This window comes from Temnothorax nylanderi, unplaced genomic scaffold (genome assembly GCF_030848795.1).
Source record: "Temnothorax nylanderi isolate EJ_2023f unplaced genomic scaffold, tnyl_v1.0 TNYL_tig0020_pilon, whole genome shotgun sequence".
In the NCBI taxonomy this organism is placed as follows: domain Eukaryota; kingdom Metazoa; phylum Arthropoda; class Insecta; order Hymenoptera; family Formicidae; genus Temnothorax; species Temnothorax nylanderi.
The window spans coordinates 62,717-81,878 of record NW_027249082.1 but is presented as its reverse complement, the minus strand read 5'-3'; the positions used below and the strand labels follow the sequence as shown (position 1 = coordinate 81,878).

Genomic DNA, 19,162 nt, shown 5'->3' with positions numbered 1-19,162 from the left:
TTTGATTCACACGTAGCAAGAAAAGAGGACCTCTGTCATGCGTCTCATCTAGTCAAGACACCAAACGAGAAACGAGCGAATCGTATTTCCTCTCTCAGACGCGAAGATGTTTGAGAAATCTGCGTCCGTATTTGGGAGAGGAAATTCAAAACGCAAACTCGCTCCCGTCCGCCGTCGGCTATCGATTTAATCGACAGCGGCTATCACGGCATTCACGACGGCGGCAATATCGCCCCGCGTCGATCCTCAAAATCATCGACGAAGTGACGGAGGGCGCGCACTCCGTCGCTCCGACGACGATGATGATGTCTACGATGATTATTTATCTACGGTGTCACTAGGTCGCACACACGCACGCACACGCACACGACGATACTGTCGAATGATGGGACGGAGGTGAACGAAAGTCTTTCGTTCCTTTCGCTCTTCCGACCGATATGGGATGGATGAATTTGACTGATGAGTCTGGGAGAGTGACGGTCTTCCTCTAAGAAATCATTGTCTAGAGACCGGTGTGTATAGTTTTCTTTTTCTTTTTACGTGAGATGCGTGAAATGATGATTGCGAGACAGTCGGTCAACGATTCACGCCAGTAGGAAGATAGAGTTCGAGAAAGAGACAGAGACAGAAAGATATACAGAGAGTAACAAGTACAGTGGCTACGGTATACATCGAAACACTCCGTTACGTAATACGGTAATCATGTAGATGGAAACGGAGAAGGAAAGGTGGTGGTGATGATGATGGTGGCTCGGAAGAGCTTCTTGGGCGGGTGAAGAATTTCCTTACCTCCTCAGTAAGCTAGAATATTGGGGCACCACGTTTAATAATGCTTCGCTCACCACGAAGGCCGTCCAACTCCGCTGTCCCTCTTCCGAACGAAACGTCTGCCCGTTTTGCGTCCTTATATCTTAGATGTCCCGGAATCTACGACCTTAATTATAATGACAGACTCCTCGGCGAATTCGGAGTCAATTTTTCAACCGGGGAAAATTTCGGAGTACAAGCACATACTTTTATTACAGTCCTTTAATATTTATCAGATAACTCGGTAATTAAATCTCCAATTATAGCATTGAGATAAACTCACTTGAATTTGAATGGGCAACGGATTTGGATTATATAAATTTTGTAAATTTATTTCGAGAAAAAGTTGTCACTTTTAAAATCAATATTATATGACTCATTCCAATTAAAGAAAAATCAGCCTCGAATTAGTCGAGTCTGTTGTTAAAATTAAGATCGGAGGTTTTAGGACATGCCCCGCATATTATAAATTAACTCGCGATTTAATTAATAGTAAACTGGTAAGCTTATCCATGTTTTATCTTAATTCAGTTCTGTGTTTAATCTGTATTTAATTATTTGAGAAACTTTGGCAACAAGGGAATATGGTCTAGAATTATGACATTTACTATCAATTCATCGGATTGTCAGAAGAGTTCTGCGGAATTGGGGACTGCCATTGCTGACTTATCGCTAACTTAGCTCTATCTTAAGTGTTAATTGTACCTTAAGCTCTATCGGGCAAGAGGTAACATTTATCTTATCTACGAATCATGCGACTAAATTCGTTATTTTGCCTCTTTTATCATCTATATTCGATAATAATAAACTTGCATCAAAGAGGCACGCAATATTAATCTACGTCAATTTCGCTGTCAATTAATGTCAATTATCGACGCATACACAAAATGAGAGAAGATCGCCGACCGACACAGGGCCTATCTTATGTTTAAGCGTAAATCTAGCTCGTAAATAATAATGCGGATATCAATGATAATTATTTTCGCAAGAATAAATTTTTAATCTTAGATTAGTGTTAAACTTTCTTGCATTTTTCTCTAATAATCAATCAAGACGTGCATCACATTTTTTTATCATATTAAATTTATAAGTCTTAGGTGTCGACACATTCCAAAGATAGGCCCTAAAAACATATTAGACGTAAACTGAACAAATATTACATTAGAGATAGCTGAGGATAAAAAAAAAATATTTTTTTACCAAAGAAATCTTTCCGACAACGCGACAGGATTCGTAGATAATCTAAATGATCCTCCTCACCATCTCTCTCGTAGACGAAATGCCGAATTAGCTCTCCCGATAGGTAATCCGACGTTCGTGGACCTTCGTGGACGATGGTCGTCATCCCGACGTCCACGTATGTCTTATTCGCCGAACGGGACGAACGGAGCTAGATGACAGATGCAAACTCTCTGCGCGCGCGTGCAGCATGCATACAGCGCCTCGAAAGCGAGGCCGGCGGGGTATCAAAGGGTAATAAGAGGTAATAAGAGGAGCGACATGCGTCTCTCTAATTGCGACATCAAGGTCTCTACGGACGGAGTGATAAAGAAATAAAGGAGATAACGCAAGAGAGGGATTACGAAACAATGACGGTGGGCAATTTCGTATACTTGCCGATGGCGAGCGCGAGGCGAGTCGCGCGTTTGATCTCGCGTTAGTACGGCGCGCTCTCTCGGCGCGGCCACCTTTTCTAGTCCTCGCGTAATCAACGTTGATCCTCGATGATCGAAACGATCACGACACCGCGAGCGAACAGATAAGAGACGGGAAATCGATGACGCGCGATCTCGCCGGGAGAGCTTAAGACGATCGTTCGACGACGATAAAAGCGATGCTGGACGAGCGAGCTTGCGGCAGCTTCTCGCGAACTAGTCCTCCCTTAATCGATAATATTAGCAAGAAACTTTCGAAATTAATATTACGGTAAATTTTTTACGTATATAAAAGACAATTTTCATAATTTTGCTCGGAAAACCCTTTATAATAATTTACAATCAAGATTACAATCAAGTTAAATAAATCTATGATCCCTCGATTAACGAAAGGACAACGTCGCGAGGAGCCTTGACGAGCAGATCGCCGAATGTCGATGATGAGGATGACGACGATGACGACGTGAACGATAATGAACGGCTGCTCTGCGATGTGACGTACACTACAACCACTTAAACTCCTAACGACGCATGCAACATGCTGGACCTAAGTTCCCATGCGAGTTGCACGACTCGAAGATAGACGGATGATGATCATCGTGAAAGCTATACCGAACGATCTATCTCGTGCGATGATTTTCGCGCGTATGTGTTTACACGCCTACGTCAAACTAATTCGTGATTGTGAAGAGATGAGCACGAACCCGATGAACAGAGAGAATGATTTCGTGGCGACTCGAAGATCCACACTCGATCTAGTGACACGACGAGCGCGAAGCTGATGAAATTGTCGATGAGTATGTAATACTTTCGCATGGTAAGATCGACTGCCGTAGTCGAGAACTATAGCTGCGATTTTTTCATTTTTTAATATATGAAGATGACTTAGATGAGACAAAGAACGTGGAATGCGTGGCACAATGATTATGATATTTGATCGATTGTTTTCGTGTCGCGTGGCAAGTATCGATGCATGTGAATCGATGTGAAATAGTGCATTCTTTTTTCTGACGGAATAGGAAAATATTGAGCGTAGAAAGGGCAGAGAGAAGGATGAGGGAAGGATATTCATATTAGTCATGGATGTTGTGAACTTTGGAAAAATAAAGGGATGTAATTTTCTTTCTTTCTCTCTTTTCTTTTTTTTTGTCATGGTTGTCATGGTAATATGATCTAAGATCACGTAATTATCTTCGTCGTCGTTGTTGTAATTCAAATTGGTTATAAAAAAAATTAATATAATTTAAATTTCCGATAATTTCGCCGACATGATTTGATCGTCTGAAGATGCGATGTCGTTAAAATGAAGATATAAACTTGCGACGAAAATGATTTACCAATATTCGACTCGTATGTTGAGATTTTTGCGTTTGGAATGCAAAATGCAGTCGTCTCATCCGCGAGTAGTCAACCTGCGCAAACAAATTTACATCCACCATTTATAGGTTTAACTTGATTTTCTTCGTCCCCTCAAGACGAATACAAGCAAAGAAAAATGTCCTTTGAGCGCAAAAGCATTTGCCATAATCCCATCTCTAAACTGCGATCTTGAAATTATCATGTTGCTAGCAAAGCCATAAGATAAAAATTACACAATCCCGATTAAAATTATATTCTGAAATAAATATTTATAAAACAAATATACGCACGCGTAATATTTTTACATAATCCAGATCTTAAAAAAAAATGCCGTTTGAGTTAAGTGTGATACCAATTTCAATATGTTATTTGACAGTATGTTATTTTTTGTAAATTTTGACCAAAGTCAGTTCAGAATGAAACGAGCTGCGATGGATGCATCGTTGCAATGTCGGCCAAAATAAATCGGCCAAACAAAAAAAAAAGAAAAAGAACTAAAAAAAGGCCAATGATCTCTCTTCTCCTCCTCTGTGTGAGATCTATTATGAATCCGATGAATCCTCGTATCGTCCGCCAGGGTGTCGATTCTGCTGAGGATTAAGGAGGATCAGCTCCGCGGCACCGCGGAAACGGAGAGGTTGGCAACGCGCGAAAACAAACTCTCCTCCTTATACTTTTTTCATCACATTATTATTATCATCATCAGCAGCAGCAGCATGGTTATAACACTTTTTCATCATTATTATAATGCCGGTTTTTCATTTATCGCGAGAGCGTGTCTCGCCCGTCTCCTCCGTTTAGGAGGCGCAGTCCGAAGAGGATCGTCCGTTTAAGCTTTAAAGATAAGGCTGACCTTGCGAGCGTGTGAAATCCAGGACGTTCGTCTTTCGCACGAGTGAGATCGCGGAACGTTGTCGAGGCACCGGGAAACATCCGGGCTATGTTTTGCGGGAGGAAGCGGCTCCCCCTCGGTACCGTCTTCCCGGTCGTCGCGATTCCATATGTCGCGGCTTGTTACGTTGGGGTAGATTCGAAGGGGATAGAGAACGAATCAGTCAGGGCTATACCCAGCTCGACCACTGCAAATTGCATTTCGCGATCGCTGCAATTCGAATCTAATCAATTGCGTTAATTAATCGACGTCCGGGTGTTCTCATCCCTCGCGCGGGCGTGGTGATTGTCGCGTGTCGGACCCTCGCGTTATACTCGAATGCATCGCGACGTCTTACGATCTAGAGTACACAGAGAGTAGAAAAATAAGGATTGTCACAACCTCGGAACGCGCGCACGATCTCGACGGCAGTCATGGCCGCCCTCGGCGAGTAGAAGGATCGTTGGGAACATTTTAAGCGTGATATGCTCGGAACAGAACGGGAACTTCTCACAACCACCTGTGCTAGAAACACTCGACTCGAGTGGTACATTATTCTTATTTAATTATGGTTAAACCGGGTATAGCCCGTACCATGCACGCGATTTACCCGGGACGTGTCGGGAGGAGAAGAAAAGGCTGAATCGGGAACAGGGTGCAGGATTAAAAATCGCCGTGAGCTACGAAAATATTACTTTCGGCGGAAGCTTCAGATATACTTTTCTTTCTTTCCTTACCTACACACGCATCGTACACGCATATGCATCTTCACACATATATGCGTATGTGAATACATGAACTTCACATACGTATGTATTTAGAAATGCACGTGTATGTATGTATATAAGTATATGTATATATATATTTATATGTAACAGATCTCTCTGCGTGTCATTCGAATAATTTTCTCTCTCTCCTTTGGTAATCTCTTCTTTCATCTTCAATCTGTCGCCGCGCATTCACAAACAACATCACATTCATATAATAGACATTTTAGGATTCAACAAATGTTCTCGTAAATTCACGATCTAAGGCCTAAGAATTTTAGGAGTACGCATGGTTGTTCTAACCGCGCTGTAATAGAAGCTACCGAAATATTAAACGACTTTCTCATTGACTTTCTCACCGCGGGATCCGAAATCCTCGCATACCAAGTCTCCCTCTTGTCTCGCGCCTCTTCGACGATGTTTTTCCACATCTGATAAATGTTCTTGGATATCCGGAATAGTCGGTCTTTCGGAGTATATTCAAAAAATATCCAAGATACCTATCCGTTAGATTCATCGAATATTCCCGATACGATGTCTCACAATATCTAGATTTTCGAATGTTTATTATAACGTGACTGTTATTTGTCACTATGTGGAAAGAAATTACAGTATAAAAATTATTATAAGTAATTCGTATGTCATGCTATACTGTTTGCGTAAGAAAAATAATTTTTAAGGATACAATGTATACATTTTTTAACCAAATTATGCAATTTCTTTATTACTTTTTAAAGTAGATATTTCGGACAAAAGAATAATGTCACTTCAACGTTACTTGAAGTATTAGTAATGGTTTTATAACGTTTCATATTCAAGAAAGCAAAGAAATCTGAATATCGCTTGACGTCTTGATATCCAAGAACATGTCTGGCTACATCTGTCCTATTCCACTTTCTCCGCGATGTCGTGTCGCGGGAACAGGTAGCCTTCCTCTTTCTTGCCCTCTGGAGGGCTATTACTGAAAGTTAACGGAAGATCAGAGATCGCCCGAAGGTTTATCACGCTATAAACACAGAGGGATTTTTCGAACGACGTATGAACGTCTGTGCATCTGCAGGGTGCAACCTGGGAATTCCTCGCGTTGGAAATGAATCGCGTGTTGCGCGGTCTCGAAACATAGCTCGCCGAGGAAAACTTTGCTTCGCGGAAGTGCAAACTTCGGACCTAACACGCACGCGTTTATCGAATTGCATCTGTTCCTTCGGCGAAGCTATTTCAACTTTCGTGGATTTCTTAAGTTTAATAGCTGTTTAGTGACTTACAGAATTATCATGCTGCCGTGAAATATCTACGTCAATATTGTGCGTACAAGCGGGCTGTATTGACAGATATATTAGGCTGAGCTGTTATATTTCTTGGAACTTCTGAAATCTTGCGACTTAAAGCCTTATAAAATATGTGAAATTTTATATAGAATTATTGATACGCCTATAATATAACTTTGATTTTAAGATTCTGTTTAAAGATACGTTGTAATGTTATACTTTAGCTGGTAATGGTGATTCTTATCATAAAAAATTGCATCATTATCGAGAAGCTGTTTCGTCCATAAAACGCGCGTGAAACTTTTCCATCGCGAGGCCGTCTCACGTAACGCTCTGCACTCACACGTCTATCACCTAAGACCTCACCCTGTATACCTACGACATCTAAGTACAATCGAATCAAAAAATAGAGAACTCTGCGTTTCGGGATGTCGCGTGACGAGAAAAAAGGTTTCGGAGTGATAAAGAAAAGCAGGTACGCGCACGTATGCGGTCGACGAGAGTCGGTGAGAAGTAAAACGACCTCGGTCCGTTTCGCGGGTCGACACTACGGGAAACACTTATGGCGATATCGCTTTATACAATTTATTTTACGTGACTCCTAAATCCACGCTAATGACTCCTATAAGGGCTCCTCCAGGAAGGAAGACGGGAAAGTTAGTAACGGCGGTTGATAACGCTAGGCCGATCGCTCGCGACGGGACATTTTCGCCCGCCTAGATAATAACTTGCTCGTGTCGAGCGAAACGCAATTTGCAAAGTTCGAATCCGAAGTTTGCAAGTTCGTTCGTTTAAATTAACGCGTGCGTAGACGTCTTTCGAGCTCGTTCACTCGCAAGAGCGATATACACTAAGGAGCAATACACTACCTTGTTCAGGGAAACGTTCGTGCGACAAAATCTGTCTAAGTGATCTCTAGTTACGGCTAAAGATTCTATTTCCGACTAAATGTTCGCGCCACCGTTCCACATATTCTACAATTTGGATAGTGCGTGCAAGTATTCGGCACTGAATTCAGCCTCGAATTTAACATAACATGTTCTATTATTATCGATTTTACAAAAGACGTTTTTCCTTTATCAAATCGTTGTGGCTTTGTTTTAATCTTTTATATTATTAAACGATTTAATGATCGTTTAACGAATTTAACATTTTGTTTTATTTTCTTCTAAAATTTATTTGCTTCTCTTTTTCATATCATACGATGACTCAAATAGGAAGACGAATAATTTATAAGAAAGCCAGGAAAGAGACTGTTCCAAATATTTCTTTTCGAAGACATTTTTCTAAATAATCGATTTTAGTAGCAAATCAATATAATGTTAAATTAATTAATTGTAAAAAAAACTTTTATAACTTTATCTTCAAGTACGTAATATATCTAATTGTAAGTAAATTAATTTAAATGGACCATTTACCGAAAGCTTGATTTACTTACTGCCTAAATAAAATGTTAGAGCTAATATTTGCATGAACATAATGTAAAGGTCCAATGAAAACTTTTAGTAATGCCATAAATATATTCCCTAGCCATTATCCGATAATAAACATTTAATTTTCCGAAATGCAGCTATAACGTGACGGGTTCAGCAGGGACATCGTGGCGCGAAGAGATCGTTCATCCGCCGCGTTGTCGTTTTAGTTCTCACGGACTCCCGTCTCGTACGTGCGTAATACGCGATGTTTCGGAGAAGAAGACGAAGGGAATCGAAAGATCCTTGAGTGGGGAAGTCGCCGACTCGCTCTTGCACCGGCGCCAGCTCTTCAGCTTCCTCTCCCCTTCAACAGAGAAGTCATCCTACGTACTATGTACGCCCTTTTCTTCGACCTTCTGTCACCTAGATCGACTCTTCGCGGTGATCTAGCCTCTTCCCCGAAGACACTTATTCTCCTTCCTTTTGGATGGTCCGCCCTCGACGAGAACAACAGATCTTTCTATCTGCGACTCTCTCTCTCTCTCTCTTTCATCTCGAATTGACCTCATCAACCTGGTTCTCTCCGATCTCGATGGCTCTCGAAACTAGCCGACGAGAACTACAATGACGAGGATGACGACGAGGATGACGACGACGACGACGACGACGACGACGAAGACGACGATGAACACAACGACGAAGACGACAAAGACGACGAAGACGACGACGCGATCATGATCCTCGTGTACCTGTGACCGAAGGAGAAACGTCCGTCCTCCCGCGCCGTCCCAGGTGTCGCCCTAGGCGGCGTCGTTCTTTTCGATGCGCACGTTGTTGATGAAGAAACTTACTTGCCGTTTGAAGTTCAGGTCGTGCTTGTTGAAGGTGTGAGCGTGCAGCGCAAGAGCGCCAGCCGCTGCCGGCTCTAAATGTTTCAAGTGTTGCTGCATTTGCTGTTGCTGCATTTGCTGTTGCTGCATTTGCTGTTGCTGCTGCAGCTGCAGCTGATGCTGCTGATGAAGATGATGATGATGGTGATGCTGGTGATGATGCATCTGATGAGGATGATGAGGATCTGTAGCATAGCGATCGGTATACGGGTTGACCACGCCTGTGGTGGCGCCCGACGAGATGCCGGCCAGGCACGAGGAACCGCCACCGACGCCCAACCCGCCGCCGCTCCCGGTGGTAGTCCCACCTGTCGAACCGGCAAGCAACGAACTGGTTAGTGCCGCGGACGACGCGTATCCACCGTACGGTACCAGCGAGGTCATCATGGACGGTCCCCTGGCCAGGGGCAACGTGCCGGGCTGTTGCTGACCACCCAGGCCGGTCGACTGCGCCATACCACCCAGTTGCTGCTGTTGCTGCTGCTGTATAGTACCACCGCTGCTTGGCACAGCGATGGCCTTCAGCAGTTGTTCCCGCAGCCTACCGCCGGTCTCCTTAATCCGCTGCATCTCGGCTTCCAGCAACGCCACCTCCTTCTCCAGGGTTGTTATGCGCGCGTCTTTCGTCTCCATGATGGCGGTCAGGGTGGTGCTACCGGGCACGCCGCCTGGAACCGCCACGCTACCTCCGAGGACGGTACCGCCGCCGCAGACCCCAGCACCTGCACCCCCCGATACGCTACCTAATCCGATGACCGATGCACCCGCCAATCCGCTGATGCCGCCGCCGCCGACCACCGGGTGTCCCGAGGACGCGGTCGAGGCGTACGCGAGCTCCAGCTGCGTCTGCAGGCTCTTCAAGCTCTCGTTCGTCGCTTTGAGCTCCTGATACAACAGAAGCAACAAACGGGGAAGACGGTTACAGGTCGTCGACTCTTTCTCGCGCCGCCATTTCTTTTCTCTGTCGTGTCTCTCTAGCGCGATCTCGCGATCTAATATCTTTTTTTTGTCTGTTTGATGATGTAGTTGAGATGTTGTCTGATTTCTTTTTTTTTTAATATTTTCTTGGATGTGAAGTATGCAGTGGTGCGGTTTCAAAGATGTGACTATAAAGATGGTTGGTTGGGTGCGGCTTCGCTAACGCATGAGACTGCCCCCGTGTTTGTCGTCTCTCTTTCGGAGTTCGTTGAGCTAGTTTCGTTTGCTGTGCGCAATATCATCCACTGCTGTATCGCGTATTAAAGATTTATTTATTATATTAAGCAAAAAAAAATAAACAAATTTGAAAAAATCTGTAAAAATACTTTAAAACGCAAAAAGGACTGTAACATCATATACACACTAGAATAATTTCATTTTGTCAAATTTTATCGGAAACTTAAAAAAGGTTGATTGAAAAATTATTGTACCATAAAAATAATAAATAACAGTATCCGTTTCCACATATGTAAAAAACTGAAAAAGTAGCAGCAAAATGCGTGAATTTACGGTAATTTTCGATCTCGTTATAAATAAATGGCTGATCTATTTTGATGGACTTAATTCCTTTATCGATAAATATCGAAATGTGGAACAATATTTCTCTTCGTTACGCATTCTGGCTGTGAATGACACACGCAATTTTCATTCTCCGATCTCTCGGTTCGCGGGACAGTCTCGAGGAAGCGGAAGTGGCACCGGCAGCGTCCCGGTTGACGAAAGAAAAGCGACGTACCGCCGAGCTTCCTTCTTCCAAAACAATCTTCTTCGTTCTCTTCTCCGAGCGGTATAAAGACGTTTTCGTCACTCCGAAAAAAAAAATGCGATTGAGGAGTCAACCGATTCTCACCGATCGAAGCGGCGAAGAACTCCTCACTCACGCGTCTCGACATTCATTCCTCGCTCGCTCTCTCTCTCTTTCAGGATCAGATCTCTGTCTGGTTCTAAACTCGCGTCTTTATTGCCTGATTTCTATTCTGAGGTTCGATCGGCACCGCACCGATCACTGATGACGATCGACGATCGTCGATCGGTAACGCCACGTTAAGTCCTTTCGACGATCTCACGGTCGCAAGGTCACGCTCTAACATTCCAATGTGCTTGCTTGAATTTCTCTCCTTTTTTTTTACTTAATTTTTCTCACAGTGATCCTCTTCCGGACGCCGGGCGCCGCCGCAGTTCTTTCGCCCACCGCGACGTACGGCCGACATCGTTGTCCATTTTTCTGCGCGCGGCGTTTCGATGATTTGTCATCGTGCTACATTAACACGTATTCCTTCACGTATTATACCCGATTTTTTCCCCCAGAGAACCCATCGGTCTCCGTCGCGATCAACGGTGTGATATTTATCGAAGAAATTGTTCGGAAATTCGCGAAAATTTGTAATCTGTATCAACAAGGAATAGCAATTCGCGATTTCTCAGCTATTCTTGCTATAAGCTCGAAACGCGGCCACGTCGTATGGACAAGATCTCTTTTGAATGCACGTGCGGATGCGTATCGGTGTTCCGCGAGCGTGAGTAAAAGGGGCTTGAGTTTTATCGGCTCGATGAAAGAAAAAAAAATAGCAACGACCAATGAGCCGGTGAGGGAACGCTCGTTATTCATCGCCTGCTAAGCGCTCGCGCACGGATACGCATCTTGATGAGTTTGTGTATGATTCGTGGAAGCGCGGGCAGACCGGTGCATTTCCCCGAATGAATTACATTCAATATAAACATAACAAGCATGTTCGCCGTAGAGTATAACAATGCAGTTTTGTTATTCTCAAGTCTTGGAACACGGTTCTTCAGAAATGAAAAGAAAATAACACATAATGTACGATGCACATGTAAAATAAAATATTGGAATAAAACAAAATAGGCAAGTAAAAAATATGAAAAATCTACCTTGTCGGAAGTCTATTTCGAGTCCGTTTTAATCGGACTCTTTATCAAACCACCTAAACCTTAAGCAAACTACATAGAAAGAATGTATGCGCGAGAAATGTCGATCTGCCGGCGCTTCCATCGGCGAAATACGAATGGTGTTATGATAGAGAGGATAAGACAGTAAGATTACGCGAGGAGAACGACGTCGTATTATCGCATCTCGCACCAGGTCGGTGCCAAACAGTCGCAAAGTCCTCCCTTGGGCCTGGAATCGGCTCGGCTTGACGCGACTTGACGACTTTCGGACCGTCCCGCTGCTCGTGCATCGATAACGACGATTGGCGATGATAGCGGTAAGTCGTGATGGGCAAGAACGTGTCTGAGGCGTACAAGAACGAGAAGAGAGAGTATATATATAAATGGACGTTAACATTCAGTGAATCAACAGCCGAGATGGTGGCAGAACAAATACGTAAAAAGTAGTGTGGGTGTATGTAAATGTACATCTGTAACACGGGCGTTTATGCACACGTACATACGCAGGAAATGCGCTCGTGCGCGTACGTATGCATATAACGAGAGACGGTGCATATATATACATATAAAGTACTTATATATATACTTATACAGATACTTTATACGTATATATATATATAGATATAAAGAATCTGAACATTCCATATGTATAAGATATACACGCGGAAGGAAGATGAGAGGATGTGTATAGTATGTAGGTATTATATATGTGTCTCCGTATATTGTGTATTAAATATATATATAGAAAAAGATAATATATATATGTATCTATACAATAGAATATCGAGGAAAGAAAAGTAAGTGTAATAGATATGAAAGTTGTTCTCTTACGGGACGAGCCAAAAGTCTCGTACAGCCTGACGTCGATTTTTTCGTAGCGTGTCTCGTCCATCCTCCTGATCGTCAAAACTCGGCCGAATGTCGTTTGGAATACGAATGCCATTGATGACCATTTTCTCTTTCTTTCGTTCTCTCTCGCGTATGCACGCGAGAAAAAAGTCAATCTCTCGGTCATTTCTTTTTGTCTTCGAGGTACTTTGCATTTCCAGATTAGTCGCGCGATGTCACGAGAGGCAAGTTCTAACGCCGTAATGTATTCTTCAACCGAGACTTTCGCTACTGAGAGCAACTGTCGACGATAAAATGCTCCGGTGAACGCACGACGGCGAGTAAGCACTCGTCGTCAGTAAATGAGAATTTTATTTGTCGGGAGTTTCTCTCGACAGCAACAATCTCTTAAGTGTTGGAGAGATATCGAGTTTAGTCGGTTACATCGGTAAATTGTTGGCGGAGTGTCGATAAATAAAAAGAGAATACTATTGATGAAAACAGTAACATGAGCTAGATAAAATAAGTTGGGATTTATTAGTTTATCCTTTACGAGATAAGTTTTTATTTTCAAAAAAATACCCACAGTTGTTAAGGAGATAATTCGATCATTGAATTATCTATATAAACCGTTAGTCATTATTAGATAAGCTATTAAATTGATAAATTGATTATTATTAGAAATATATATTGTATGATTATATAAAAAGGATTAAAACTACAACAATATATTCTGGTTTATTCCTCAGAATTATAGCAACTCCGCAATATATTAATTAACTGTATGAATAATTTTGTTTATAATCGATGAATATGAAGTAATTGCAAATATATTCGAACAATTTAACCACATCTTTGTGAAGAATTATCAATTAGCTGACTGCAAATCCTTGCAAAAGAATGTATTATTTGATAATAATATCAAAACTATATTATAATCAATAAATACCGATTAAATAAATTTAATAATGTAAAATTCTACATGTATTTTAATATTTTTTGTAGACATATAAATTCCCAAAACTTACAAATTTATATTTTTCTTTAAAAAAATCAAAACCATATCCTTATGTCTCTTTTTATCTTATTATCTCTCTTTTTTTGCTACAATCCGCAAACAACTTATAAATTTAGGAATTATTGTAACAAATATCAATTGGCAATCTATTAAGTTAGACGTGTGACCGATTAGATTCGATCTTTCAACATCGCAGCGTACGCGTGCACGTTTAACATATTAGCGATGACTTACGTGAATTTAGCATATGCCACTGATCGAGAGCCACTGTACGATGCGTACATTTATATCCAGGCACACACAGGCAAAGACGTAGTACACGACGATAAATGAAGTACCGGAGAGAATTTTAGACAGCGACACGATAAAGGTGGCTAACGTGCAATTAATTTTGATGAGCGCAAAAGGGGAGGCTTACAATTTAGACGGATTATATTCGCGCGCGACGTCTAATTCGGCTGCTAATACAGCATGCGTGAGCGTGCGTAATTCATGGACGAATACTAATGACGATATTAGTCGGTCGACGTGACTTCATTTCGACGGAATAGTTTCAGACGGATCGCGAAGTAACCCCTATCTCTTAGGTAAAATACGTTTCGATCTCGTGAACGTAGAAACACAAATGTTGAAAAAAATGCAGTTAAATCTTTTAAATCAAACAAATTCGTGTATAAAGAAACATTTTGAATGCTATCTCGTGATCTTCTAACTTTCAACGTTGAAAAATATTTAACGCATGAATTACTTTAATAAAATTATAAAAAATCAAACGTAAGTTTTGCAAAGCTATAAATTAAAATATATATGTAAAATATGGTTTTTTAATGTAGCTTTCACTCTGCGATATTCATTTTCCACGCTTGTACTTCGTAAAATACGCAAAACTTTGAATTTTACGATAAATTTTAATTTTCACGAGTGATATTTCACGAGGGCCTTTTTTTGCATACGGTGGCTCTCTTGAAGGCAAGCTTCTCATACAAGACGTATACTTTACTTATGTATATGTACACGTGTGACACATCCTATCAGACAGCGGCTGATTGTTCGAGTGGGTGAGATTATCTATATTAATTTTATATTACTATCCATAAAAGAATAAATTCGTCGCTGGAGAAAAAAGAAATTCGAGGCAATTTCGGATAATTAGCTTCGGTCCTGCACCTACCGGGTCTAATTAGCATTAATGTGTGTAATTAGTGTACCTGTTGGGAGTGTTGGGTTCTCCATGGCGGGGCCTCGTGGGGTAGGAAGTCACGTGCGTACCGCCAGTCCCTAATTTCGAGCTACGTAGTGATGTTGTAGTTGTGGTAGTTGTAGTTGTGGTTGTTGTGTTGTAGTCGATGGGTGATGACTCGTGGTGACCGTGACGATGACGGTGATGGCTGATCATGTGGTGGTGATAGTAATCGTACTTGTGGTTAGTGACGGATAGTGAATGACGTGACATAGGCGGATATGCGGGCGTGATATTTCCCCGCGCGAACGGGAGGAGGGTGGCTAACGTATCTTATCGCCTACACATCCAAAGCAGCTCATTCCACGCATTCCAATCGCAGCTGTTATTGTTACTTCCGTTCCGATATTTCCCCTCGAATTTATTTTCCTCGCGCTGTTCGTTCCTTCATTCCCTGCGATCGGCCATCTGCTTTCTCGTCGGCGTCTTTATGTCCGATATCGTGTTCGACAATAATGGTAGCGGCGAACGATTCGTCCCGTGACTCGCTAATTCGGTGACGTATCGTATAATTGGATGATTCATCTAACATCCGATCTATCGAATTAGATTAATGGAACAAATCTAACGTCATTACGCATCGCGAGTCCGAGAATAAAGTTCTTGCTTTTTGCAGAATATACATATATATACATATGATGGTTTGTAACGTTGTGTACGAGCTGATTGTTAGATAAATTATCTCATTTTACCGAGGTCATCGAATAAAGACATCGTGGACGAATCGTTCTTGAATTGTTCGACATGTATGGTGCAAAAAGAGAGGTAGAGGAGAACACGTGGCCTTACATGGGGCTAATTTGGAGAAGTAGGATGTGTTCCTGTTTTTCTATTCACAATGGTCATTGCATGCTTTTTAAAAACTCGTATTTAATTGTTATGAATAATTATCTCCTTTTTTTCGTACCTTTAGTTACCTGCTTTACGGTGTAAAAATTTAGATAATAGCAAAATTATATAAAATTATAAAAGTTATATAAATTACATTATTTTATATGAATATTAATTATACATTAAAAACATACAACGAAAGACACAAAAAACAGACTAATATAGTATAATAATAATATACTAATATAATATGTTAATGTAACTTAATGTGCATGTGCCAGATCTTTTTATTGCAGATATTTTAACAATTTCCTTCTTTTCCAATTCGAAAACTTAATTTCCTTTTGTTTCTTCAATGATACCCAAAGTACATTACTTCGAAGACTTCGCCTGAATTACGGCAATTAATTACGTGCAACGAGATTGCAGCTATTAATTGCTGCGCGCGCCCGCGCGCCCGTCGCGTCGCGCCGAGATCGGCTTATGCCCGGAGAAATTTGTCGTGAAAAGAGAGGAAATTGGACCGAGTAGTTTCCCCCTCGGCGTCGAATGTGCGCCCTTCTTCCTCGAGCTAATCGGAAAACGTCTTCTACACGCCCGTGGCGTCTGTTAATTCGTCACCGAGAATTTGAAGTATTCTCAGTCGAGAATCATGAGATAACATCTGTATTTCACTCGCGCACATTTTAACCGAAAGCAGGTAATTAAGAGATTGAAGGCAGTGATTAAAATCGCTGTAATTTCGACAAGTTCAAGCGTCGATGCTACTAACAGGGATTTCAGTATAAAATAATGCAAAGGCATTATCACGTTTTCATTATCGCAAAGCAATTGTCTCTAGCATCAACAACAACTTTTCGAGCTTGCCAAAGTTGTATCGATTTTAATCTCAATATAGAACACGAAGGACTTGTCGAAGGATTTCAACGGATCGGTTGAGATGAATTGGACCAGGATTAAAGGTACATGGACCGGGATTGGTGATATATCATGATACAATGCTCGTGCTAAGTTGTCACAATGAACAACGAGACAGGCTTTGGTGCTAGTGCAGCTGATCGCTCAAGAGTTTTGCTCAAAGTAGTTTTCAGAGGAAGTGGAGAGAATGAGTAAGGGTTAACATTGTGCGATATTTTTTTCGGTGACAGAATGAGAGAAAGAAAGAACGAGGAGGGAGTGAAAGATTTTTCGTGCTGTTGATGGGTAATGTTAACGTGCTTATTCCGTTGAATTCGTGCACGAAACTGCACTCGGACAAGTGCTACGGTTCTGTCAATTTTTATTCTGTCGAATCACTCCCGACTTCGAGTGCCACTTATAAGCTATATAAACTCCGTCTAAGTCCTAAGTCTAACAGGCATGAATACGAGAGTGCAAGGAGATCGAGATAGCGAATGCGACGTTGTTCGTGAAAAACGTTAATTATAATAATATTGTTATCTTTCCTTGGTTTCATAAAAATTCCATTTAAATAAAACGCTGATTCGCGTAGTACGCTTTACTAAATTTCGCTGAAATTTACGGAAGTGAATTCACGATCTGTGAAATCAAGATCTAGCGCACGAAAAATTTGATCGTTCAATCGAATAGAGTAACAGATAACTTCTGAACAATTTTCTCTGGAGCAAATTTCGTTCGCTAATATTTTGGGCGCTTTTGCAGAAATGCAAATGCAGCAAAGCTGCGTAGGGGACACAGGAAATATGAAATCTTGCAAAGAAATATTGCGGATGAAAAGCGGCGCGTGCGATGAGGTGGTCATGACTAAATGGGAACGTGAACACGACGCGTGGCAAAAGTGGGTCAAAAAGCGCGGAAGAAACAAGCTCGTCGGCTACAACGGGCTTGTAGATAATAGCGGCTTTTCCGAACGACTTCGCATTCCGTATACCGAGAACGGGGTTATAAACGAAGGGAGAGCACTCTATAAACGCGAGGACGTATCTCGGAAGGTATACATGGTCTAGGTCTGCTCTAAAGACCGTCTAACACGGATTGCATAGGCAGAGCGGACATGGTGACGGCGATGTGATCACGCTGATGGCAGTGCTCTGGTGCTCGGAAACTCTTTTACGAGACTAACAAACTAAATGCTCGTTTCGCTATGTAACAGCACAGCGGAGCAGCGACAGTTGCTGAATGAGAGTAAGCGATGGGGGGATATTGACGCTTCAAAAATTCACGAATTCCTGTATACCATTCGGATTTAACGTGAAGACCTCTCTTTGCGATCTTGTCGACGAAAAATCGGTAAATATACGTCGAAATGTACGCAAATTTTCAAGTAAAGCGAACAGTATTTGCTTGAAATATCCAAACGCTGCAATGACTTTTTAACAGATAGATAGATGCGATTGTAACAATTTTTGTGTAATTTTCACGAAATTGCGATTTTTTTCGAAATCCTGATTGCGATAAAATGCTAGATGCCTTTTTGGCATCCGGCGACAGAAATTCTCGGCTCTGTCATCACGCGTTTTACTTCTCTGTAATATAAGTTTACGGCATATCGGAATGCACGCGTGGCGCCGTGGGGTATCAAAAATTCCATAAAATTGAGCCAGACGGTAAAGCGATACTCGTAATAAAGTGATGACTTGACAAGCGTCTCGGCAAATTTCTTTTGACACTTTCTCGGCGTATTTCCTCGGAGATTTCCGCAATCCTTGTTCGCAACAAAAGCATGTAGGAACAGTAAAATCGCGTTTGTATAGGCGTGAATTTTTGAAAACTCTTGCGGCGGTGACGCGAAGGAAAGTGCGCGTACAAAACACTTGTGAGAGAGTAAAAACCCCACAATTTTGCGTGCACGCTGAACGCGACATGGATGCGAATATGCACGTGTGCTGGAAGACGTGTGCGTGTGTGTCTGGTATACGTGTACATGTACATGTGTAAAGTCGCTGAGTGGCAGCGTGAATCCCGTCGATTTTCCACCTCTGATTCGATTTTCCTTCTCTAGGGGCAGAAACGCTGTCAAACCGGAATAAATAGCTGGTTCAACATCGCGAGCTGGTTCGAAATGCACCGAAATATTTTGATTGTGAACAGCACCGATTGCACAAGTTACATCACACAAAGAGAGTCATATCCTAAATGAATGTAACGTACTCCGAAATTGAATTCTCTATTCTATTCATTAAACGCGCATTTCCCTACGTTTTATACGAATTTTCGTTATTATAAATAATTACAGAAAATTGCGTGAAGAAATGAGTCACAGCTACTGAGTTAAATTCTCGTACATCAAATATCCTAGTTTTAGTTGTAATAAAGCAGGCAACTTTTTTGAGGATATAGTGCACAATTATTACGACCTATACCAGA

The 19,162-nt window shown here is 41.7% G+C and overlaps 2 protein-coding genes across 6 annotated transcripts in view; both read right to left on the bottom strand.

The window, feature by feature from the left end:
* Brp (ELKS/RAB6-interacting/CAST family member bruchpilot) overlaps positions 1–19,162 on the bottom strand; it is a 64,561-nt gene that overhangs the window by 17,443 nt on the left and 27,956 nt on the right. The window contains exon 5 of one of the 5 annotated variants that reach the window (XM_071699828.1): positions 14,973–15,053. The exons of 1 other annotated variant lie outside the window; for it this stretch is intronic. In XM_071699828.1, the coding sequence (XP_071555929.1) occupies positions 14,973–15,053 (81 nt within the window). Of the gene's footprint in view, positions 1–789; positions 802–2,067; positions 3,766–3,799; positions 3,875–14,972; positions 15,054–19,162 lie in introns of those variants that run through there. 3 more of the 5 variants (XM_071699829.1, XM_071699830.1, XM_071699833.1) reach the window with 3 other exon arrangements.
* Positions 4,490–12,741, bottom strand: LOC139769076 (uncharacterized). The gene is made up of 2 exons (XM_071699836.1): positions 12,073–12,741; positions 4,490–9,917 (listed from the first exon to the last, which is right to left on the bottom strand). Exons 1-2 carry the CDS (start codon positions 12,313–12,315, stop codon positions 8,943–8,945), a joined length of 1,218 nt encoding a protein of 405 aa, XP_071555937.1. The 5' UTR covers positions 12,316–12,741; the 3' UTR covers positions 4,490–8,942.

What these genes read in the sequence shown, in the direction of transcription:
- LOC139769076 (XM_071699836.1), bottom strand. Translation starts at nt 12,315, where the DNA reads ATGTTAACGTCCATTTATATATATACTCTCTCTTCTCGTTCTTGTACG. An exon ending in TACGACGTCGTTCTCCTCGC is followed by an intron (nt 9,918 to 12,072) that starts GTAATCTTACTG and finishes CTGTTGTATCAG; the next exon opens with GAGCTCAAAGCGACGAACGA.